The 25151-nt window shown below is 40.1% G+C and overlaps 2 protein-coding genes across 5 annotated transcripts in view; one reads left to right on the top strand and one right to left on the bottom strand.

The window, feature by feature from the left end:
- EEA1 (early endosome antigen 1) overlaps window positions 1–8171 on the top strand; it is a 68536-nt gene extending 60365 nt beyond the window's left edge. For all 4 annotated transcript variants that reach the window (XM_057424605.1, XM_057424614.1, XM_057424623.1 and 1 more), the window contains 7 exons: window positions 1406–1591; window positions 2030–2161; window positions 4006–4191; window positions 4496–4734; window positions 6082–6202; window positions 6535–6633; window positions 7767–8171. In XM_057424605.1, coding sequence (XP_057280588.1) covers window positions 1406–1591; window positions 2030–2161; window positions 4006–4191; window positions 4496–4734; window positions 6082–6202; window positions 6535–6633; window positions 7767–7889 — 1086 coding nt within the window. In that variant the 3' untranslated portion in view covers window positions 7890–8171. The remainder of the gene's footprint in view (window positions 1–1405; window positions 1592–2029; window positions 2162–4005; window positions 4192–4495; window positions 4735–6081; window positions 6203–6534; window positions 6634–7766) is intronic.
- An 8752-nt stretch (window positions 8172–16923) lies between these two features.
- Window positions 16924–25151, bottom strand: part of PLEKHG7 (pleckstrin homology and RhoGEF domain containing G7) — a 33519-nt gene continuing 25291 nt past the window's right edge. Inside the window, 5 exon segments of the mRNA XM_057431039.1 lie at window positions 16924–17093; window positions 19858–19946; window positions 22705–22864; window positions 24139–24201; window positions 24203–24222. Of these exon segments, the coding sequence (XP_057287022.1) occupies window positions 16983–17093; window positions 19858–19946; window positions 22705–22864; window positions 24139–24201; window positions 24203–24222 (443 nt within the window). The 3' untranslated portion in view covers window positions 16924–16982.

Raw genomic sequence — 25151 nt, 5'->3', positions numbered from 1 at the left:
TTTAATTTGTGTGTCACTATTCACTTCATTAAATTTTATCATCCTGTGCTAACAAATTGGATGCTTAAACCATGTTCACTCCTGGAAACAAATTTGAATGAAAGCTGTGGTTTCATTATGTTTCTTTCTAAAACCGCAGTTACTGTTGGGTTTGCCTGTGAAGATGCTACATGATGATGGTACACTTCCCATCCTTTCTCATTGTTAGGCAAATATGGTACTCCACTGCCCACAGTGGAGGGGAGAGAGCTCATTTTGCTTTCTGAAAGACCCACCCTGTGCTGAAAGCTGGAAATTGCAGAAGCACTTCCCATTTTGCTTAAAAAAAAATCTGAGTTAACACCTTGCTAAGTAGTGAACTCTAATAGCTCAGAAAACAAATAAAGTAATTTGTCTGCAAATTCATTTTAAAAGCCAGTGCGAACTTTTTAAGTGCCACTGGGATTGTTGAAAATGCTGTTGAGTCAGCAGTGGTCCATCACTGATGTTTCAAACTACATCTGACTCTACAGGAAAAATACTTCAGACATTTCAAGGGAGGATTAGGAGGCATCAGAAATCAATTTGGTTTTAAATCAACACAGGAGAGGCTAAAGTATATGCATAATTAAGTGAAGCCGAAGTTGTTCTTATTCCTTTTAAAAACACTAACCTTCAACAAGAGGTTTGATTAGGATTTAAGTAAGAGCTTAAAAAAGAATTTAGTATATCTTGAAAGAATTTAAATCCTTATTGGTGCACTGGAGGTAATAAACTTATTACTAATAATAAATATCCTCACATTCTGCATGATCGTAGCATCAAAGATTTCCATAAAATACCAATATTTTGGAGGAGTGGAGGATGAGTTTGGTATTTTTCTTTCTCATTGGTTCCTTATGAAAGAACATGCTTCTAAGCAGAGCTAGTCCTTCCCTAAGCCTAAGGCTTAAAAAGGTATAACCTCCAGAATATTAACTCAAGCAGAACCCCAAAATTTGACTTTGTTGTGAGGAAATAGAATGAGCCTTGTATGCAAGTTAGCTTCACTGCGGCTTAAGTAACAACTGTCAGAGTTATAGATCAGTTGATTTGCCCAGAGAACAAAATAAGTTTGTGTGAGCGAATTCAAATTTGTCCGCTTTTCATCAGTTACCTTTCATTCTCTGCCTTTCTGTATGTTTTCACCTTTTCTCTGTGGAAAGATGCAACGTGGAATATGTACAGTAAGGTATTGCTGGTGGAAGTGGTACTGGGGTAGTTTCTTTTATTTAGGGTAACCTTGTAACCTAGAAGTTTCTGTCAACATTTGAAGCTAAATGTTGCACACTAGGTAACAGTTTTTCCACATGGAAAAACTTCAGATACTTGGGTGTCTGAAGTTCTTGTGCTGATAGGTAACTTGCGGAACTCTCTTTGTGATTAGTCCACAGAAGAAAAACTTGCTCTAGCTCAAGAAGAATTGGTTTCCAGTAGAAATCGAATTGCTAGCAATAATCAGCAGATTCAGGAACTGAAGAAAGCAAAGTCTACGCTGGAGCAGGATGCGTCAAAGAAGGAGCAGCAGCTGGGCGAGAAGACCAAAATGTTACAGGATCTTCAGAATGACAGGGTAAATGTCTTTTGACATCTTCACACAGGCACATACACCCCACACTGGCACCCTTTATTAAATTCTGTTGCATCTCTAAACAAAGGGTGTATGGGGGACATAGCACTATTGTAATGTGTGGCAATGGCAGTTTTACTGAACCTTTGGTGCCAAGACTTCTAACAGCAGTTGAAGCGAATTTGGTTCAAAATAGGCTGTTAATTTGTTCTAAGTGGCTAGACAGGTGAAAAAATCTTATTAGTTTTAAATTTAGAACTACAAACATGCTGCTAAATGTTTGCGCTGTGAACTGTGGATAGAGATATGTGGCAGTTGTTTCCTACTAATTACAAAGCCTCCAAGTAGGTTTTGGGCCCTGGATGTTTGTTGTTTGTTCATTTATTTATTTTGTGAACTTGGAAGAAGTAACTTTTCTAACACTTCCTATTTCTCTTCAAGATTTTGAAAGAAAAAGACTTGGCTAATGAGAAATGTAAAACAACAGAGCTCCAAGAAATAAGGAGTAGACTTGAAAAAGAAAGTGCCAAGCTGGGTGAAGAGCTTAGAGCCTCCAAGCACGAATTTGAGAAGGTATATTCAGACAAACTGAGTCTTAATGTGGTTGGTTATCTTATAAGAAAAATATGCCTACTCGGTAGTTGTTATTTGTAATGGCTTTGCAAAGATGGTTGCTGTCAGTGTCAGTATTACAGGTAAAGGAACCAAAGCCTAAATTTCATTGCGGTTCCTGAGCAATGATGACTTGATTAGTGATAATCCTGGGGCACCGGTGCCCAGTGTCCTTGGCCAGGTGAACCACACAGCTTGTTTTAGCTTCAGGATGGGTTGTATGTCCTGGCTTTTCTTCTGCACCACTGTAGATTCACTGTGCATACGCTTACTCGACTATTTGGAAGAGCAGAAAAGATGTCCAAAAGTGTCATGAATGTGAAGTTTCCCAGATATTCCAGGCACATCTGGTACTTATCAAGGATGCGTGGTAGAGTTGAAACTGCCTTGATGTGCTGTGGTTTCTTAAAATGTCTGTAAAAGTCACAGTCAGGGAAGAAACAATGTCAGGAGCCTCATAAAAGACTCACTCTACCAAAATCATAACAATCAAATGAGCTCTCTGAAGGGTAAAAGTTTGGAGACTTTAATTAAATAACGTTCAGTCTGCTGTAAAACAAACCATTTCTCACCACACAGTATGTATTTTTTAGTCTCTGCAGAAACAAATGCTCCTAAAAGACTTCAGTTTGTTTTCCATGTTACAGTATTAGAGTTATACTTACATCTGTTAAGTACATGGGGTTTAAGTTGCTTTATAAGTATAAATGAAGGTACCGTCCCTATACACTAATAAAAAGAAAGTAACATGATACCTTATGGGTTTCAGATGTTATTTTGTTCTCCAGTATTTAGAAACTGGTCTCTTTATTTTTAGCTAGAAGTCTGTACTTTATGTCAAGTAATCTATTTCCAGTACATTCTTGGATTTGGGGGAAAGGTTACTATAATTCTCATCACTCCTAAAATATTTATTCTAAGGAAGAAAATTTATAAAGATGTATATAAAATGCATGCACACCAATGGCAGCTTAATATTCATCTCTTGATCTACATACAAGCAATCAGACTAACCAGAAAAAGTCTCCTAAAGGCCTATATTGTTTCACATCTACCAAGGAGTAAATAGATATGCGTCTATAGGGCATCCTCCTATTCTCAGGATATGTTCTCTCCCTGTCTTTGGTTTTGTTTTAATTTTGATTTATGGAAAGCTGACAGCCCCTATGAGTCTCTTTGTACCTTTATGCTTGGCTATGTAATTTTAAGATAAATGATTCCTGTAAATTGACTATTTTACTTCAGGATTTTGTTATATTTTATTACAGAAGAACATGTAAAACTAATACTTAAAAGCAAATGTATCGTCCTGCTTACTTAAAACAGAGGGTATTTATTGATACATTTAAGACTAATAGTAGCTGCCATCAATGTTAGGTTTATAAGTTGTCATTACAATGCCTTTAACCTCATTATTGCAGCTAGAGAATGATGGGAAGTAAATTTTAAAACAGACTCTGGAAAATGACCATGGATGTCTCATTTCAAAGAATTGCATAAAATAATCCAACAGAACTTCAACTGCTTTAGTAGAAATATACAGTAAATTTATTTTATAAATGAATGTAGTTCATAATATAGGTAAAAGTTTAAAATCTTTGATCATGAAAATCATGAATACTTTAAAAGTATAAAATAAAAAAAAAATATATAAAATTTTGTGCTATAAAATTATCATTTCTTCCAGTGATAAAACTAAAATTATTTCTGGCTTCTCCTTGGAAAGAATTTACAGTAGTTTTGAATTTAAAATCATTTACACTTTCAAAGTTGCTACTTTAACTTTGAGCTCTATATCCTAACAGGAGGTGGCAAATCTCAAGGATGCAAACCAGCTATTGATTCAACAGAAATTAGAGCTGCAGGGCAAAATAGATAATACTAATTCAGCTCTGGAACAGGAGAAAAAAACCCATCAAGCTGTCAAAGATCAGCTGAAAAAGAGAGAAGAGGAGCTGAAGAAAGAATGTGTGGAAATTGAAGCTAAACTGGTTAGTATGTTAGAGAGTATAAGACTTGGTTTGTGCACATGCTTTTGGTTTCTTCCAGGGACAGAGAACAAGCAAAGAGTTGACTTTAGTTTCACATTATATTAATTTTTAAATTACAAAGTCAGAAATCTTTGAGGCATTTAAGGATGTGGGAGAATTTAATAGGATGACAACCTTGTCTAATAGAGTTTGTTGATTAAAAGTAGTGATTCTAGTGCAGTAAGTTTCCTTGCTTTAATTAAATGTAGGGAATAGGGAAAGAATACTTGGAAGGTTGTTTTTCATTGTTCCATTGTTTTCTTAGCATGCAGAGCAAAAAGAGAAAGAAGAAGAAAATAGGAAACATGAGGAAAAGGAGACCAAACTCACCACGCAGGTCACAGCCCTGAATGAAAACCTGGCTACCATGAAGAAAGAGTGGCAAAGCAGTCAGAGGCGAGTGAGCGAGCTGGAGAAACAGACAGATGATTTACGTGGGGATATTGCTGTCTTGGAAGCAACGGTGCAGAATAACCAGGATGAGAGAAGGGCGTTGCTGGAGAGGTAAGCTATGGTCATGGCACATGTGAAAGTATAGTTTGGGAAATGGAAAGTCTCACACTACAAACTTGTTTCAGTTGATTCAGGATTCCCTATGCGTGCTTTATTTTAATCTGCTTTTGTTCCTAGTGTTTGGGCTGTGGGTGCAGTTTCCAGAGTGCAACATTCTATTGTCCCTGCCAAAATACAGCAAAGGGTGTTGGGACTAAACTGTGCTCTCCGTGGGCTTTGACAAGGTGGCTATTTTATAGAAAATCAGGCAGGCATATCAGGACCTTATTTATAACCAAAGTCACACTTACGTGCTTGTGCTCAAAGATCTACACCCATCCATAAAAGCCATCTAAATCTGTCGGGCTCCTCTGAACTTTGAAGTGTGTAGGTTGTGGCTTCTCATCTGATCTGCTGTATGAACCTTACAAGGCCTTGCAGAGGGAGCTTCTCGTATCTGAATTAGCTATCCTTCTCCATCACTCCAAGGCTCCCCTGCCTTGACTTAATCAGATTAGGTGTACTATTCATCCAGAAGCCTGGAAGAGACTTCTAAGTGCCTCCAGTAACAAGAACTTGTTTAGGCACTTATAGGTATGCCCACTGCTCAATGTTAGGAGATTAAATATCCAATTGGATTAGGTAGGCTAAGGGTCAGACAGGAGGCATTTTATCCCGCCTGAAAACCGACAGTCCTCTTTTCTCCAGTTCTGCTATTGTCACTACAATAGATTTAAATGTTAGGTAAGAAGAGTGCCTTTCCTTCAGGCAGCAGGAGCCTGGCAAGGCAGCAGAAGTTACCTGAAAGCAGTGATTACAAAGGTAAAAGAAACACCTGTGAGACAGGAAATTTTATTTGTCCTTATTTCCTGACATGTTTGGTGAAGGCAGAATGGAAAACATTTTTGAATACTGTCAAGCTTGCTGACTTGTTTTTTGAGCAGTAGACCTTGGGAGAGGATGGCATCAATGCAAAAGAGGTCCTCTTTCTTTGGCAATCCCTTGCCATACTGTTCTGAACTCATGCAGTAGCTGTTTGCAGCTTGGCAGGAAACTGTTGCACAGGGGTACATATTAGGCCATGTTGTTGATGGACTTCCTTCAGTAATGTCCCTGGGTTTAGGAGTAATTCCAGATATTAATAAGACACAGATCCTTGGGAACAGTGCCGGATAATCTTAAACTGACTGTTAGAACAGAATATTTTTCCAGTCAAGGCATCCAAGAACTTTTCACAGCAAGGATATTTTTGGCTGAGAGTTATGAGAGAAGCTTCTCAGACATGACAACCTGCCCAAAGGAGGCAGTGTGTATTGCTGTATATGCTTTGAGCTGACTATTTACTATTTTTTTCCTCAGGTGTATAAAAAGTGAGGGAGAAATTGAAAAGCTTCAAGCCAAACTTGTGGAAATGAAGAAAAAGCTGGACAACACTACTGCTGCAATGCAGGAACTTGGCCGAGAAAACCAGTCATTACAGGTATAATTTGATTTGAAGCAATTAAACCTGTTGACTCTCTGTGTGGGAACTTACGAGAATTTCAAGTTTGTGTCAGATTGGTGGTGGGTTACTTTCCAGAGTGATTACGATATTATGCTTGGTGTATATGAGGGCCATATTGCTGTCTGTGGGTTATTAAATCTGCTTATAGTTCTGAAAGTCAGAAGGTTTTCTCTCTGAACAAATATAAGCTCTCAATATCATGGCAGAGATGGTGCTTTCATACCACACTGGGTAGTGTGTGCAGTGAAAACAGAGGAAATTAGGTAAGCATTTTAAAAAACAAACCTTTTTGTGTATCTTCTATATAGATCAAACACACCCAAGCTCTCAACAGGAAGTGGGCAGAAGACAATGAGGTACAGAACTGTATGGCCTGTGGAAAAGGCTTTTCAGTGACAGTGAGAAGGGTAGGTGTGTTTAACTGTGTGTCTGTGGGGATTTTCTTTTTCTATTGCTTTCAAACTCTTACATAGGATACAAACTTCAGGAAATTACCTTAATAGTGCTGTGGAATTCAGGACATCTCAGAATACAGTTATTGCTTGCAGTGCTTTCAATATTAAAAATAAAGTGTGTGGAACTTGCTTTATTCATAATTCTTTTGCCATTTTAACAGTATCAGTTTATAAACAGTGTTAAAGTAGCTCAATCCCCTAAGCGAACAAGCAAAATTACGCTGTTGTCAGGGTGTTTACAGTGAACTTATTTATAACCAGCCTGAACTGGATTTACAAATATAAAAGGAATGTGTATTTGTTGAAATTAGATACAGAATCATAGGATAGTTAGGGTTGGAAAGGACTTTAAGATCATCCAGTTCCAACCACCCTGCCATGGGCAGGGACACCTCACACTAAACCATGTCACCCAAGGTTCTGTCCAACCTGGCCTTGAACACCGCCAGGGACAGAGCATTTATATGTGAAAATAGGAGGCATCAACATGTGTTGGTGCTTTGTGACTATATATTTCTAAACACTAACTAGACATGGAACAGAAGAAAGAACTGGATATGTTTTAGGTCAGACCTTCTTTGACAGCATTTTGCTGCTGTCAGGGTGTGCTCCATGAACTAGATGAGGTATACCTGTGAGGTTCATTTTTGCAGTGCTTCCTGGCTTGGTCTTAGGTGGCTCTCCCTGTCCTGCATTATTTGAGTGATATTCTTTGGGTAGTCTTTGAACAAAGGCTGCTGGATCCTTTGAATCAAGGATACTTTTCAATGTGAAAGCAGGTAGTTACAGGTAAGACCATGTTTTATGTGACCAGAACAAGTCCAAGAGGAGAAATTTAAGAGGAGGATGAACCTGAACCAGTTTATTTCCAAAACTGGTATAGTCTCCCGACTTAGTGAAGTGCTTCTGAAGGTTTTACTCCAATACCATTTAGAAAGAATTTACTCTTGTGCCCTTCCGTGTGCCATGTAACTACTATTTAAATAGTCAAACTAACTTCTAAAACATGAGACTTTACCTGACATAATGATCTCTATTGGTGATCGATGCATTGATGTTCGGCATGTATGTTTTTTCTTTCGCAGCATCACTGTAGACAGTGTGGAAATATCTTTTGTGCCGAGTGCTCAGCAAAGAATGCCTTAACTCCTTCTTCTAAAAAGCCTGTCCGAGTCTGTGATACTTGCTTTAATGACTTGCAAGGATGACTGGCTATCGTGAGTGACAAAGAAATGTTACACTAAAAATTACAGTTTCTGTCAATGCACTTCGTTCAGCACTCAGACTACTATTCAGTTTGGACAATGATTGTAACACTTGGCAAAATTTAGTATATTTTAAAATGTTTATTGATACCAAGTAAAACTATTGTATTTTTCGTGAGACATGGGCTCAGATCATCCATAGCTTATTGCCATTTATCCTGAAAAGAGCTTCTATGTCTAGATTAGAAATATCCAGTTATTTGTAAATAAAGTTTAAACAGAGGAGTAACAATGTATTTTTTTATCTTTTATTTTTTTGTTCAAGAGAAACAGCTTTTATGTGATATTGTAGTTTATTCTTGTTTCCTTCAAAGAAAAAAGGAAGATGCAAAAACTTGTGAGGATTTTATGTATCGAATGTTGCTGTAAAAAAGCATAACTAATTGTTGCATTTAATTGCATATCTGATGTTCTTTATAACCCCTTGTGATTTTGTTTTCTTTCTATCTCTTTGGTTCTTAGACTTTTCTCTCTAAAGTTTGAACTGCACAGTGAGGGTAATGGCTGGACTCGACTCCAACCTGGTTTTATTTGCTCACTTAGAACTTGTTGTAGTATCAGTACCTGAGTCCTTATCCGACTACAGTGCTTGGTTACTGGAACATCTTTACACATACTGTATTTCATAGTCTGTGTGTGTGTGTCTGAGAGAGAGTACATGTGAACCAATGGTGAGATAGAGTTTAGTGGGCATTGCAGGAATATTAAATGATAAATTACAATATTCCATTCTGTATTGATTGATTTCACTTTTACATATTTGTTTGATGGATTTTAATATTCCAGAAACCCTTATACATGGACTTTAAAAAGCAAACAAACAATGCTGGCAATTGCCTGTAGCACATATCTCCTTGTGCTGTGGAAGCCCTTGGAGGTCCTTGAGGTTCTAAGGGACATCCAGACCTTCCATGCTAGGTATCCTACTAAGAAAAAGTCTTTGAGACTGCTGCCAAATGTCTGACCTTTTCTTCTGTCCCTTCCTCAGCTTTTAGTGGAAGACATTGAACTCCTGCTACACCTAACAAACCTCAGTTTTATGCTACATCTCATCCCATTACCAGTGGGTTTTAAATGTTATGTTAGTTATATGACAGTCTGCTCAGAACGGTGGTGTGAATCTCCCGTTACTAGCTTAGTTATAGACGATCAGCTCTAAATAAGAGGGCAATATATGTGTCTTTAGATATTTATTCATACTTTCTTTACTGTAATTGCAACACAGGTTCCTCGTAGAGTTCATGAAGGCTCCAAACTTCTTTTTTGTTGTGATTTTATTTACACCTGTTCATTCTTGCCTGCCTGTCTCTGACTTTCTTCCCTTTGTGTCTGGTATTTTAAGACCACTAAAGTCATTTCTTCTGAGCAGGGGTTATGCCTTACAATATTTAGGGACTTTTTATCTTAAATACTCTAGTAAGCTCCCCACACCTCAGCCTTCCTACAAAATGTAGCCAGCTGTTTAGAGAAAAAGACTGTTTCCTCTACCTATTGCCCAAGGTAAGGAAACAAATTCTGTCACGATGATGGAAGCTCAGCCATTGTTAGGCAGGTTCATTTGCTTTTATCTATTGACAGCTCTGTATGTCAATGAAGAAGAGTCTCTCTGATGAAAAAAAGCCTAGTCCTGATAAACTCTTCAGTGAAAAAACTTCTTAATCCCTCTTCTCCAGAAGTAGTGATCTACATGTTTCATGTCTCTTCTTAGTTTACCTGTCTAGTTCTACATTTGCAGCCTAAAGGAGTCTTCCTCAAGAAGTTTTCTTAATATTAAATTCTTATTTCCCAAAAGCCAGCTGGATTACATAACTGGTTCTCCTCACTGCAGAAGAGTTTGGGGTACTGTGTGGTTTATTTGAAATACTGATCTGCTTTTCTGGTTCAAACTTGAGAGTTGCTGGCTAAAAAGAAAAATTGCTGCAACGATTCCATATGAACAGCCCCTGGACTTGCTGTTTCTCCTCATCAGTGTAACAGTTTGTCATAAGAATCTTTTGAATAGAAAATATGAACAGATTCTCTGCCTCTGGGAATTGTTTTATATATTTATTTATTTACTGGGAGAATCTGAAGAGTTTGCCTTCAAGCCTTTCTTTGTCTGACACATGACTTCAGAAACACAGGAAAATAAGCAACAGTCGTGCTCCAGTGTAGATGTGCTCTGCCCTGTTGGGTAACACAGAGAGCCTTGTGCTGCTTTCAGGGTGAAGGATGACCACGTGGAGCAGAAGGGATTTAAAGAGGGAAGAGAGAAGCTTCTTGTGACTTCACAGGGACAAAACACATGAGACAGGAAGATGGAAATCTTTTGTGGGGAGCTAGGAAAACGGCTAAAAGGCTCACTTATATTCAGGAATTTTGCTTTTGAATGAGAACATGTGAAAGATTAAGAGAGAGCTCTGCAGTACAAAGGAAGTGGTAGAAGCTCTAGTAGGCTTGTTCTTAATTCAGCTTTTGAGATGCCTTTATGTAAAGACAAGCAGAGTCACCTCACTCAGCTGGCTGCTGAAGCAGTGTGGTTGGCTGACTGCAAATCAGACCTTGATCTGGAGCTCCTCAGCTTCAGGGCAAAGCCAGCTAGATTTCTGCAGATTCCTTTTTGCTGATCAGTTTATCTGACCAACTTTTTGAGGGAATGGAAATGCTTTCCAAATACACATTTGTAGAAAGAGGGATTGTTAAAACCTGAAGGAACAGTGGTAGAAACAGTGGTAACTACTACCTAGAACAGGGGTAGGAGCTTTCATGTTTGAGCTTTGAGTCTGCAGCAGTAAGTCAGGATTGCTACAGTTTTTAAATGGAGTGAATTTATGATTCCATTGCTGAATGTTATGCTCCTTCTTTTGTGCTCAGGATTCTTAGTGCTGGTCTGTATGTGTTGCCAAGTTGATGGTATACTAGACCCTTGGCCTCAATGTCAGGTTGGAAATTGTGTTCAAGCTCTGTAAAATGACTATGAGATACTAAATAAGGGAAACTAGAAGGTGAAAAGCTTTGTATTTATAAATCTGCTTGCAGAGTCTGACTGATTTGATGGGCATGTATCAGTAGGAACGTAGGTGTTTTGTTGCACTGCTTGAAATAATAATAGGAAAACCTAGTAAAAAGCCTGGTAATTTTTACCATGCTGCTTTAAAGGATTCCAGACGAAATAGTTTAATGTACTGGGTTTTTTTAGACCACAGACCCAGGAACAGAGGGAAAAACTAATAAAATGTCAGAAGAGATTAATCTTGGAACTGGAGGATACATAGTGGTGTGTTTCAACAGCCTCTAGAAAGAACCAGATTGCTCTCATTCACTGAGGAGAGGCCATTATAGAGCAAGAGGTGGAAATAACAGTAAAACCAGTGCTCAAACCAGTAGGTGTGTGGTATCATCAAGCTGCTTTTGATTGCTAGGCACTACCATGGCATCAGGAATGGGACAGTGAAGTGTGGGATTTGTCCCTGAAACTCTCCCCTCTGCAAGACACTCCATCCACATTCAGAAGTGCTGGGGAAGCAGAATATGAGAGACCAGCTGCCACATGGGCAGAGGCAAGCTACGGAGGCAATCCAAAAAGTGTAAAGGCTCTTGTTAAGGGTAGGAAAAGCTCTTGAACTTCCTGGAGACTTCATCTCTCTTCCTAGTCAAAGAGCCACAGTCCCTTGCGTTGTTGCCTCCAGAATGCCAGTCATACAGTTCTACTCGCACCTCAGGTCAGCAGTTCATACTTATGTCCTGCAACCCCTCTGCAGGCAGGTAGCTTTGCAGAGGTCAGTGTCAGGCTTTTGATCTTAGCTGGATGTGCTTCACTGTTATTTATTTCTTCTCCTCATGTATTCCCTACAGTAATCTTCCCCTTTCTGCAGAGGTTGAACAGAAAGGATAAAATTAATGAGTCACAGTAGGAAAAATTCTTCTCTGCAGATGAAGAGACAAAAGGAATTTTCAGCTGCAGTTTCCAGCAGAGGCAAGAAAGAGGTTTAGCAGGATCTCATTTTTCAGCTGGTTTTACTCTCTGGCACAAGAGTCCAAGGCTCAGGGTACAGTGCAGGTTTATCCCTCTTTATTTGGAAGGCATCAAGTAACCAAGTTGCCAAAGTGTGGAGCACTAGGTGCACAAGAATAATGAATAACTATTTTTGTTGGTTTTGGGACGATTATTTGTGAATCCACACTGGAAAAGCTTTCTTAGTGAAGCAAGAAGGGTTTTGGGAGCAGAAACATGAAGTAACCTTGCTGTGTTTGTATTACATGAGCAAGAATAACTGATTCTTTCATGCTAGATGTTAAGAGAAGTGACATTCCTAAAGAAGGGACCTGGAAAACTCGGGTACTTTTCTGGATTGTTTAATGTCAGATAAACATCAAATGGAAACAAATGCTTGTTGGAAAACTTTGTAACTTATTATGACCAGATGTAGTGGCAGATATTAAACTGCTGGAGCTTAAGTTCAAATAGAATATAAGCTATGACAAGAAGAATGGTATAATGGTTTGAGTATGTTGAAACTGATAAATTACTCCTCCAAGTACCACCCCTCCCACTCTCATATTCTTGGAGGACTAGGAAACAACACTGTCATTTGCACTATGCACTTTTTGCTGTCTAACTGAATATAATCTACAGTAAGTGGAATGGCATACTTTACAATGCATGTGTTAGCTGTAATCAATGAGCAGAAAGTTTGTCTTCAGCTGAACTTCTCACTGTATTACATTTGGCCCCTTGCTATGTAAGGAGAATTGCACTTGTAATTTCTTTGTACCAAAATCATGATCATCGTCTGAGAGCACATGTAACAACAAAACCCATGTAATCACATACACATTGTCTTTGTAGAGCTTCATTTTAAGATTATTAAATGAGAAAACGTGAATCTTGTGTATTTTCAAGGGTCTTGCCAGTTGTATACTTTGTAATTTTTGAAGTCTTGACCTCAGCATCCCTTCTAGGGTAAGTTTAGAATTGTTGTCCAACCACGGGCTTTCCAAAAGCACTAAATTGTGTACTTTTCAGACCCAGCAATAACTGGATAGTGAAGTCCTTGCCACAGAAACTCAGTTTTGGATTGTTTTTTTTTTTCATTTTTTCTAAGGGCACTGAATAAAGAGGTTTGCATCTTTAGAAAGAGCATTAGATGCCACTTAAGATCACAGTAAGGAAGAAGATAGGTACTAGTTAAGGTAATAAACTATGCCTTTTGTCTGTAGCTCACCACACACTGCACTCGCTGTGCAACAGATACAGGAGCATCTGCTCATTTGAAGATTACTGAAGCCCTGCTAACCCTTTTAGATCAATGTTACTATGAAAGCAGAATCCTGGTAAGCGTGTTTTCCAATTTTTCCTCCCCCTATGACCTGAATTAAACCACATTCGTCTGTATTTCCTGCCATTCTTGGGTAAAGAGGGCTGGGAAAGAGTGTTCATCGTTATATGTCAACAGGTCAGTGCTGGCAAGTCCACGCTCCTGCTGGTGGCTTTATGGCAAAGTACTCTGTATCACACTATAGCTTCATTCTGGGCATCAAAGGGATGTTTGAAAGAACATCTCACTGGGTTAGCAAATACCAGAACTTTTTATAGTAATGTGTCCAAAATGCTGCTTGTATAGGATTTGTCACTTTTGTAAGAAAAAGAGAAAAAGTCACACACACAAAAAAAATAAATCATAAACCCCCACCATTTGATGCCATTACATCAGATTTCATTTAAACTACCTCTCAGTGTGAAATTCAAACATTAGGTAAGTTTAATAAGGTTTGCTCACTGTCATTATGTACAAGTTATAGTGGATGCCAAAATTGCAAAGCTTTATCACCAAAAAGGAAAGAAGTCTCTTCATTTAATGTGTTTGAAAGTATTCCATTGTTTCAAGTTACTGTAAACTCTGTGTTCTTTTAACTTCTGTAGTTCCAATCTTGCAAACTTCAGCTGCTGGACAGAAAATAAATCATAACCACAAGCTGTCATAATTATGGTCTGCTGGGTGTAAGCAATTTTGTATGCAGTTTTGTCATTCACCAAATGTACCATTAGTTTAGTCTTGGTTTTTCTTCAGTACTGTAATGGATGTGTGCCACAAATTACATTGTCTTGTTTGCCTCTTTTCTCAATTTTAATGATCAGTTTATTATTGCAGATGTGAATATTGCTCATACAGCTTGATTTCTGTATGATTGCATAAAATATAAATGGGAAAAGTTTTAAGTTCTTACCCAGTATTTAGATGTAATGTATTATAATAGCCTTATGTTGCAGTTTTACCTACAGAGTACTGCACTTCTTTTAAACTGGATCATACCATCTTGGTAGGTGTATGTAGATTTTTTGCATGAGTGTGTTTTGGTTTTGGTTTGTTTTGTTTTTTTTTTTTATTTGAAGTTCCATTCTCTTAAGTTCTACTTTCAGTGTGTGTGTTTACTACTTGCAATCATGTAGTTGTGCCTTACATTGTGAAAGAATATAGTCCAGTGTGCACTGTAATTCCTGAACTCAGCGATACAGAAAGCGGCTGTGGATTTGGATGAGGAGATGACACCATGCATCAACTGGTTCTGTATAAACTATGATGAAATGTTACTGAAATGTTTTGGGTTTTTTGTTTTCTAACCTGTTAAAGGAATGATTAATGACAATAAAAAAAAAAAAAAGGAAAATTAGACCTTTCTAATTGACCAGTTTTGTCATTCAGGACTACCTTGCCCCATTTCAAGATAGCAAAGCTGCTTTGAAATGGAGGATATATCATTTTACAAATGACCTGTTGGGAAGCTGTACATCTAAGAACAAGCTAAATGCTCAGTTTCTGACTTGTGGGGAGATGCAAGAAAAGTTTTCACATTCCCGAGGAGGCAGTGATAATGGCTGTGTTTCAAATCTGTTTTCTCAGAGGTTAAATTCAGAGTAGTTTTTCCATTCCCAGTAACTGCAAAAGGCTGCTGAGTATCCTGCATTCAAGTCACTGTCTGTGTTCAGCCATTGCATTCAATGCAGTTGAACAATTGGCATAACTGGAAGGCTCAGAAGTAGCTCTTGTTTTATTTTTTTAGGCTAATGAAGGGCTTGTTTGTGAGATGGAAACGTCTTTCAGGGTGGAACTGTATTGCATAGAAGCCAGGTGATTGATGTGTGTGAGACCAGTTCCATAACAAAGCCACTATTGAATTGTGGGGCATTCACAAAAACCTGTGTTTAACTATTGAAGCAGGTCTTTCTTGCACCACTGTGTAGACAGTAGGAAAAGATACAGAAAAGAGGTCTCCTTCCCAACTTTGAGTTGGGAAGTTAATTTCTGCCTGAGACATCTTTGTCTTCAGACCACAGAACAGCCTGTTTAGCTTGCATCTCCCTGGAGACAGCCTGAGTTTCAAGGTACTGTGAGGTTCTGGTGAGGCACTAGTAGTGGAAGGGGGAGGGTGTGATGCAGTGTGAAGCTTGGCTTGGGATCAGGAAGATTGAGCACAGCTGTGTAAGCCAAGTTGTGGCTAAGTGTTTGCAGATTGTGTGGAGCCCTGCAGCAGATCTGTTGTCTCCACTGTTTTGCTCTCCTGCCTTACACATTCACCACTTGGCACTGAGCCTGAGTGGCTGTTCCTTTCCCAGGAAGCTGTGACAAGAGCTTGCCTACCTCAGGTACAGGGAAAAGCACAGGGATGTGTATTGCAGTGGCCTTAGGCTGCATCTGGAAGGCGCTCAGCCAGGTGAGTACGTACAAATATACAGCCTCCAGACAGTAGCTTGTATGTACTGGTGAACCAGTGGGTAAAATGTACAACCACATCCACTTGGGTATTGCTGGGGAGGAGTGGGATTAGGGGCAGCACTCAAACTCATCACTAATTCAGTTGTGGTGTAGAGGTGAATGCTGGCTCTGCTGTGAATATTGTAAACAACTGGAATTGCACTGTTGTTCAGCATAGCCCTCATCTGCGAGGCTTCTCTATTCCATTCCCCCTGAAGTAATTTCTGATTCTGAGGGGATATTCTAATGGATACTTTCCTGCTGAGGAGACTAGTTGGTTTGGGACAGAAAGAGGGAAAAGTGACAGTCACTGGGACTGGCTTTAGGGAAGTCTCCCTTTATGGCTAATACCAGGAGATTAGCCAAGGCTAACCTGGTTAGAGCACCCTTCCTCCATGGTAGTAACCTGCACAAATGTTGTGGCAAGTAATTTCGGGCTGTTCTGTGGGTCTCTTCTAGTACCTCAAAAGAGGGAAAAATGAAGTGACTAATAATGGGCACACTTCTGCTACATGGACCACAGATCTCAAATAGCAGAGAAGTATTGAACGGCTTAATGCAAAAGGAACACTCGAGTTTCTGAAGCAGACCTAAAAGGCTGTAATGGGTGTAAAAAAATGCATCATGACAGATCTGCTGCTAATAAAGTGGTGAAAAACCTCAGGTAAAAAAAAATGCAAATAAAGCAGGGCATCATTGCACTTCTTTCTTTTTATATATCCAGTAGCATCTCTGGTTTAACTGAATGTTATATGTAATTATGACTTTTCCCAAAGAAACTTCAATAATCTCATTTTAAAAATTAGTAAGTCAACACAACATATGCTTTCACTGATCTCATGCTCAAGTTAATGCAAAAACATCTTGTGATATTATAATTCAGTTGGTAGAGAGGCATAACTATCAGCAGCTATGGCTACACAATATTAATTTAATGAAATTTATTAATACAGTATGATTGCTCTCAAAATAACCTTTCTAGACTTTTCTCGTGAAGGTATTGTCACGAACAGAGGTGTTTCCACTGTCCTGCTTTCTAGGAAACAACAAGCTGTATCAAAGCTCCGCTGGATAGCAAGAGCCTTACCCTAGTTGAAGCAAAGGAGCCTCTAAGAGTGATACACTTACTGCAAGGCACATTTCCCCCCTTCAGTTTACCCCTACATTCTGTGATCAAAACTCCTTACACCTGCCTAGTCAAGTCAGAAATCTGTTAGCTTCAGAAACTTAAGGCATCCTGGAAGATATAACTGTGTTATCACTTCAGTAGTCTTCCACTGCCTCTGTCGGTGCTGTGCTGAAGTTATTGAATTCCAGAGGATTCAGCTGGGAGGCAGAAAGTGGTGCTTTTCTTGATTTCATGTTGCACGGAGTAATTGGAGATTGCTGTTTCTATCTGTGACATCCATGTTTTCTGTAGCAGGAAAAAATAAGTTGTTAACCAAGATAATAGAAAAAAGTTCTAGTAATTGAAACAGATAAACCACCAGAGTTTTATTTAGCCTTTCTTCAAGGTGCATGCTCATGATTCCTGAACTGAACATGAATTCTCTCAGAACCAAGGCTCCCAGTTGCTCAGGTCACTACACATTGCTGGAGTCAGTGTCTAGGGCCAGGGATTTCCAGTGAAGGTCTGTTTCCTTTTTGGTTGGAAGGTGGGGGTTTAATGCTCTGTTTGCTTGTAACAGTGAAGCTTGCTGCAGGCTATTTCACTCTTTTTTTTTTTGTGTGTAATATTTATTAGCTTAATGCTGCCCCTGCAGTTTGGGCTTCCTGTTCCTCTGATTAAGATGACCCCAGTGCTATCAGCATCACAAATTCTGTTCCCCTCTGAGATCTGTCGTGTGCTGCCACATGAATTTGTTTCTAGAATCATGCTGACAGCATTCAGCTCTATATCTGCTGTCATCAAGATACGAGAGCAGGGGGTGATGGCTGGAGAGATAGGATTTAAAGCACATAACTTCCTTCTCTCTGTGCAAGCCCAGATGGTCTGGGTCACAGAAGCTGAGTTGTCTCTGAATTGCTGTGATTAGACATTACAAATTAGTTGGCAGCAATACAGGCTTAAGGTCTAACTGTGCTTCTTCCATCCCAGGGTTTTTATTTTGCTTAGTCAGGAGCTGCTCTCCTGCTGTAATGCATGCAGAGACACTGAGCTTTGGTGCAAAGAGTAGAAACACAAGAAAAGGGGCAGCCTCATGCTTCAGGCTATGCTGGGGTTCATACATTTTGTATTGACCCATCTGGTTGTTTTTTTTGTGTGTTTATACCCTGAACGAGTTAAAAACATCACTTAGAAAAATAGAAAGCTGGAGATAAATTGAATGACCTACAGGTCTCTAAGGGGTCCCAGCAGAGGACATGGAAAAGTCTGCATGTGCCTGGCAGAGCACAGAGCCTGCCTTTGGTACAGGGTGGCTGCTCTGGCCCCTCTGGAGCAGAGGAGGTCTGATGTGCAGAGTGATGGTGTTTCACAGTGCTTTGCCAGGCAGTACTGGGCTCACAGGGATCAGGATTTAAGCTGTTGAGCTTTTCAAGGCTCAGGGAGAAGAGTGGGAGATGGGTTAGAGAGCAGAAGGCAGGATAGTGGTATGGGTGGGATGAGCAACAGCAGTATATTTCAGGTCTGTGTTTTCATGTGTCTGCTGAGTATTTGGTCTCTGAGAAAGAGGTGGGAGTAGGGCATGGGATTCACTGCATCAACATTCAATGCCCCATGTGAACTCCCCACACGGTTGGTAGAGTGCAGTATTGCAGCAAGAGGCAGGTGGACAGGGTGAGCCTGGGCCTCTCAAGGGAGCTGGGAGCCAAGGCAGACACTGCACAAAAGTCAGGAGATCTAAGAGTCAGCCCTCTGCTTGGGATGAGTCAATGGGAATATGACATGTATGGCTTCAGTTTGCTGTCTCCCTTTAGGTATAGCTTAGCCAGCTTGAGGCACTCATCTGCCTCAGGTATACTTAGCTCCCTGTATACTACTCAGCAGTATCAGAATCATACAGTAGTTTGAGTTGGAAGGGACCTTTAAAGGTCATCTAGACCAACCCATCAATCTTACTCAGATCACCTTCCTTTGTGCCTTGCAGAATCACATCAGCTAAACCCATGAGCTCATCTTGGCTAGCAAAGCTTCCTTAAAAAATTTATCGATCATGCTGAGATTTGGCTTCCTGGGAGCTGAAATGAGGTAATTTACTTCATTCAACCAGTGCTGGAAAGTCTACCCTTTCCAGGGCTTAGAGCACCCTGAGTCAACAAAACGGGTAATGCCAGCACATCCAAGTGAGAAGTACCCTTCACAGCAGGGCTCTCTTCTCTGATAAACTGGACTTGGGAGACATTGAGAAGATGGTAGCCACCTAGTGTGAAGGCAGCTTTAGAAGGGAAACGTAATATTTCAATTATAGGAGAAGGTAACTACTTCTTGAGTAGGTATCTATAGTATGTGTATCTGTAGTAGATACCTGTTCCAAGTACCAACAAACTTGGGAAGAATTCACTCATTGCTTTTCTCTGAAGAAGTCTGTCTACTGTTACTTACTCTTAAGAATTACTATTGTTGCTAGTCAAATTTGTGTGCATTAGGTACTAGAGAATGGAATTCAACTTACAGGAGAAAAAAATATACTTCTGTGAAGTGTCTACCACACTTTCAGATGTTACATGCAGCGCTATTACTAGAATGTGATGTGGTGTGAAAATGGGGGTAAACGTATGTAATGGTAGAATGAATCATACCATCTGTTCAACCTGAAATTGCAAGATGTGTATTGTGCATAGATGAGCATGCTACAGTTTTCTGATCTGAGTACTACTGCTTATAAGCTGGGGGTTTGTGTTTTGGCGTTGACTTCTCTGGAGGGGCTGAATGTCTTCATTTCTGCAACACAAAAAAAATGCCTGTTTTTTTACCAATCAGAAATTACAGTGTTTTTCAACAAGAATATGACCTGCTGCCAGCCCTGATAGCAAATTGGTACGTGTTCAACAGCAAAAATCCTGTGAGCCAGAGCACTGGGTTGTTATTTTGTTTTGGTCTGGTTCTGTTCAAATGTCACAACTGTAGTAGATTGTTATCACAGCACGGCTGCTTTCAGGCTGCAATCCTCTTCTAGGGAAAGCGTGGTTGTGTAATTAGAGAAGAAAAAAATAGTGTGCTACTTACCTTAGCAGGCCTCTGTCTGAGCTTGTAGCAAGAAGACTGCTATGCACTGCCAGTACCTATTTGCATGCTGTATTAGGAAAGCATTTCACAGGCTGAAGACTGGAAAAATGTGAAGAGGTGATAGAAATTCCCTTGTACAGCTGTCAGTCCAACTTTATATCCCATTGTCTGATTATGATTGAAGAAATGATACATGAATCATATTTTATGATTCTTAATAGGGCAGTACACCCTGATAGGGTTAGTTCTTTTTGTGCAGGAGGCTTTGTTATTTCCAAAAGCTAATACTGCTTTCATTTCTTTTAATGATTTTACCATTGTACAGCTGTGGTGCTTTTGAGTCTAGCTGAGGGTCATGAAGAGAAGTTTCCACTCAAAGTGGACCAAATGTTAACTGAAATTAAAGAAAAACAAATATCAGAAATTAAAGAGAAAGGTCCCATTTTAATTTTATTTCAAACAAGTGCATATTACGACTCCCATGTAGGGAAATGGCTGCACTTGGACTGATGATGGTGGATTTGGGTTCTCCCCAAATCTTAAATCCACAGCCGAATATTAAAGGAAAAGTGATTTCCTAATCAGAAAGTATGTTGCTCTTATGAGCTTCAGATATGGGTTCCTACTATTACACTTTACATATAAGTGTAAATCTCTCGTAAAAGGTTTTGGCATTTGCAGGTAGTTCTGCTTTAGGGTAGCTTCCCAGGATTATAAGGACACCATTATGGCTCTTATCTCTCCACTGATATGTAGCAAGCTTCGGGCTAGAATTATCTTGCATAATTGTCATCCTCCTGCCCATTACCAAAAGAGCAGTTCTATGACATTGCAATATATATAGTTTTTCCTAGTCTACGTATTGAGGTACATTTTTTCCCCTAAATGAGATCAACCCTCAGCCAAAGAGTGAATGCAAAAGTACATGTTAGATCAAAAATCAGGGTTTCTTCCCTACAATCACTACAAGTCAGATGTTGCCATTTCTGAGAACTGCCACCAACAGCAGTTCTAATATTTTACTGCCACCAATAGCAAAATTCTCCTTGAGACTGCAAATGAATCGGCAGCATTTCCCAAGGTCACACATTCCAGATATTTAAACTTTAACTTTTTCCTGCAAAGGGGTATTTTCCATTGGCAATGAAAGTTTTGCTTATTGTTTTACACAAAATGGCGGAAATCTGAACTACAAGCTCCCTGTAGTCATTTTTCTCACTATTGTTATTGTATTCCACTCCAAGGAGTTCTGTATTAGGATGGAGCTTCCAAGGTGTTACAAGACTTACAGGTAAGTAACAGAGATTGCCATAAAGAGACAGACTTATAGACAGAGACTGTAATAAACCTGGTAGGAATATGTGGGAGAGAAGTCAGGCAATGAGGTCCTGTGTGCAGGGAAGGGCCGTAGCCAGTGGCCAGAGCTTGGGCTGGGATGCAGCAGGTAACTTTGCCTATTCTGCTGCTGGATCATGTGGATCTTGGTTAGAAATAGAAATCTCTGAGTGCAGGAAATGTTGACTTGGAAAAAAATCCCAAAATCTTATTCCCATCTCCATTACGGTGTATATGGCCGTATGGACAAAACAGAGGGTGGCTGCACTGCCCACAGCAGCACTCAGAAGCTGTCAACCTTGCATCTAGTCTGGGCTTAGGCAGGATCATGGGGCTGCCCTCCCCTTGGTGAGAGGTGCCCGCTGCAGTTACTTCTCTGCTGGGTTGGTAGGGAGACTTGTTAGACAGACAGACAGTGCTTGAAGCACCTTCTGGAAAATGTTATTATTCCCTGTTCATCCCCTTATCTCATCTTTAGTAATTTGCCTTTTATTGCCTACCTTTATTTCCTAGCAGTATCGATGCTGAATACTAAGTAATCTGGGTGAATATATTTCAAAGTTATAATGAATTTTATGGGCTCTAGGTTTGCTTTCCATATCTGTTGATTTTCTACAGAGCACTCTAGCTCCTTGAACTTTTCCTCTCAGCCTTTAGGATTAGGATGGCTGACAGGCCCTGGAGATTTGTATTTCTCTTGTTTCCTTTTGATATAGGAGGCTCCGGAGATCTGGGCAGTGTTAGACTGGGGTGTGTGAGAGCCTGAATGAGTGGCTCAGACCAAAGGGAAACCTGATGTTTCATGCCTGCTCCCTCACCCAAGCTCTGATTTGTGACTTCAGAGACGTTGTTTTGTCAGGGTAAGTTTGGTCACTCTCTGTGGAGGTCAGTCCTCCTCCCTACCTCACCCAAGGGCACAGCAGCAGTTACTGGAGCTGGTTTCCCCTGGCAGTGCATTTGGATGTCTCTAAGCAAGGAGGCATTGATGTACAGTAGGTGATTTCCATCCTCTCAAGGGCTGGTAGGGAGGTGAGTAGGAGCAGCAACAGGAGGTAGATCTCTCCAGCCTCCTTGAGAATTGCTGCTGTGCACATGTGAGGACACCCAGGAAAGCAGTGCTGTGGGACAACTGCAGAAAATGCTGCATAACTAGTATGGGATTGAAAGTGTGCTTGGGAAGGATGCCCAAGGTTTGACAGAGTGTGAGGACAGTTAGGTCAAGGAAATACTTGATTTGTGAGCAAGAAGTCACTGGAATCTAGCTACCTCCTTTAGGGTGAACGGGTAATACCTGGTGCATATGTAAAAGTCACTGTTAGAGGCAGGGGGACATGGGATGTGACATCTGTGTAAGGAGTTCATGCTTCATGGTAGGAGAAGAGCTGTGAAGCCAGAGTGCTAAGGCACCCCAGGCATCTAAGGGTGGTTTGTGGACAAATATCATCTTACCCTTTATACTGCCACATAGACAATGCACTGAGGTGGTATTTATGAAGATGTTCATGTGCACATAGGCACATACCTGTAACGTGGATGGGGTCAATGTTTTTCAGTATCAGTCTGTCTAGTGGGATGGGCTGGTCTAGGACAGTGCAAAATCTACCCTCTCTGATGAAGGGCTGCAGCTCAGGAGTGAGGGAAGGACAGACAGGCATTAAACTGGTGTCTGAGCTCCTGTATTTCTGGGAATAGAAGATGAAGTTGCTTAGCTGGTTGTCTGCCATCTGCTCATGAAGTTTAGGCACTAAGCAGGCCTAAATTATGTGCTTTCTCTTACCAAAGTTACTCAGACAGCTTACTTGCTTGAGGAACCTCAGAAAAATCTTTGGTACCTGGAGCTCTACATCATACCTTGTACTAAAAAGCCTCATTAGAAACACAGTATGAGTCCACAGGCAGAAAACAAAAGTGTTCAAAACTCTCTCTTTTTTTTTTCTCCACCTCCCCCCCCCGATTTAACAGCAGGACTTTTTCTCCATCCCTTGGAGATGTGTTTCCTCAACTCCCCTCGCATAGATGCAGACGGTGCCAGGGGCACCAGATTATCTGGACTACCAGATAGGTTGCAGCCCTTTACAGAAGGTTCCCCAGAATATGAATGTTGGACAACCCTTTGAGACTTGCCTGTGGGTCCCTTGAATCCCTGCTCCCTTCATCCACCTCTGTTGCTAAGGGATGGTGCTGCTGATCTAGAATCTCTCACTGCATGCATTCCCTATCTCCTACAGAAGCAGAACACCTACTTCTTTAAAGAAAAACCCAAGTCTTTAAATCAGACACAAAGGTCTTGAGATCAGCATAGGTTCACTTAGCCTTAATTGACATCAGCTTCATAAACTTAATTAGCTAGATGCACACCTGCACTGAAGCTTTAGTAATATCAGGTCATCCGCTCCCTTTTTTGGTGGCTAAATACAGATATTTATCATATATAGAACTCCCTCCATTTTAAACAACGACAAGAAATTAAGGCAAAGGGAGGAGATGTCCAATAGACTGTGTTAGCGCTGAGAACAAAGCCAGCCTTCCATTTCCCCGTTTTCTCCTGCCTCCCCTCTTTTTTTCTACTTCTTTCCAAGAGTTCTGATACCTCTGGGATAAAAGTTTCTCAGGTGCTGAACTGAGTCTTAAGGGAGCATTACAAACCTTATCATAACCTTGCACTTTTCTGAGCCGCGGGAATCCAGAGTGTCAGAACTCCACCAGGCACACAGGCAAATACTAAGGTCTTGTAATGTAAATTCTGCCTGTCATAGTGTGTCTGTGACATACTGAGCCTAGAAGCAGTGTTTTGAATCAGTGTTATGGTTTTCTATTAAGGAGGTATCACCAGTCCTTCATGCTGATGAGACATCTTGTATTTATCATTAGGTCAGTCTTCCAAAGTACACTCAAAATATTTACCAAGCTAAAAACCGTAACAACCACAACCATGTAGATCTCTATCCATTATTACCTTTCTGTGACGTTTCATTTTGGTAATTAATAGGAAACTGTTGAACAGGAAGAGGTAGATAGATGTCAAGGAGTCTTGTGCTTTCTGAGGAGAAAACCAAAACAAAATCAGTTTTATGGTGTAACTATTTTAAGGAATTGTTATTTTATAATGAAGCACATCTGTGAATCATGCCTGTTAAAAGCACTGGATAAAATGCTTTTAACAAAGAAGCATGGTTTCCAACATAGTACACAGCTACTTCTCCCCTGGTCTGCACTCTCAAATGCGGTACTTAATGTCTCTTGTTGATTTTGGCTACTAATGCTTGTACCTTGTAGCAGCTACCTCATGAATAACAACTACTTGACTGCCAGGAAAAGTGACCTGGATCCCCTGGAGTTACCTACAAAGGCAACCATTGGCATGCTGTAAATTAGCAAATCCTACCTGGTAAACAGTGAACCCTCTGAAAATGGCAGAGATAAAGAGGGAAGTGCCACCTTTCCCTGGTACCTTTAAATACTGGTATGCTGCCCTCCTCACAGGCTTTTGTAGTGATGAAATGTTAATTGATAGCATCATAAAAGCAACCTCTCTGGTCCCCTGTACCATTATTTGACCACCCTAATTGTTAATTTTTTTTACAAGTATCTAATGGAGGAATACCCCATGCTACAACTTGCATTGCTATATCTCATCCTTTCTCTGTGCAACACCAAGATGCCTTTAGCTTCATCTGCCTTAAACCATCCATTAGGCAGCGAAGACAACACTAAGGTCTTCCCTAAGCCTTCTGTTCCTACATCTGAACAAATCCACTTCTCTCAGCTGCTCCTATTCTCAGCTACAGGATTACAAAAGCCCCAAGCAACTGTAGTCTCAGTGATCTCTGTTTCATTCAAGCAATCGCATTCACTTTAACACCAAATGTATGTGAGCCTGTTCAGGGCGATGACTTTAGGACAAGCTTTCTGTTGTGTGGTATTTCATTTTTGTCTTGAAAGATATTTAATTCAGGTAAGTGCCAATTG

Source organism: Pezoporus wallicus, unplaced genomic scaffold, assembly GCF_028554395.1.
Source record: "Pezoporus wallicus isolate ANWC-B61680 ecotype Strahan unplaced genomic scaffold, APGP_CSIRO_Pwel_v1 scaffold_3294, whole genome shotgun sequence".
Taxonomy (NCBI): domain Eukaryota; kingdom Metazoa; phylum Chordata; class Aves; order Psittaciformes; family Psittacidae; genus Pezoporus; species Pezoporus wallicus.
Note: the sequence above shows the minus strand (reverse complement) of the source record. Positions and strands in the feature narration are given on the sequence as shown.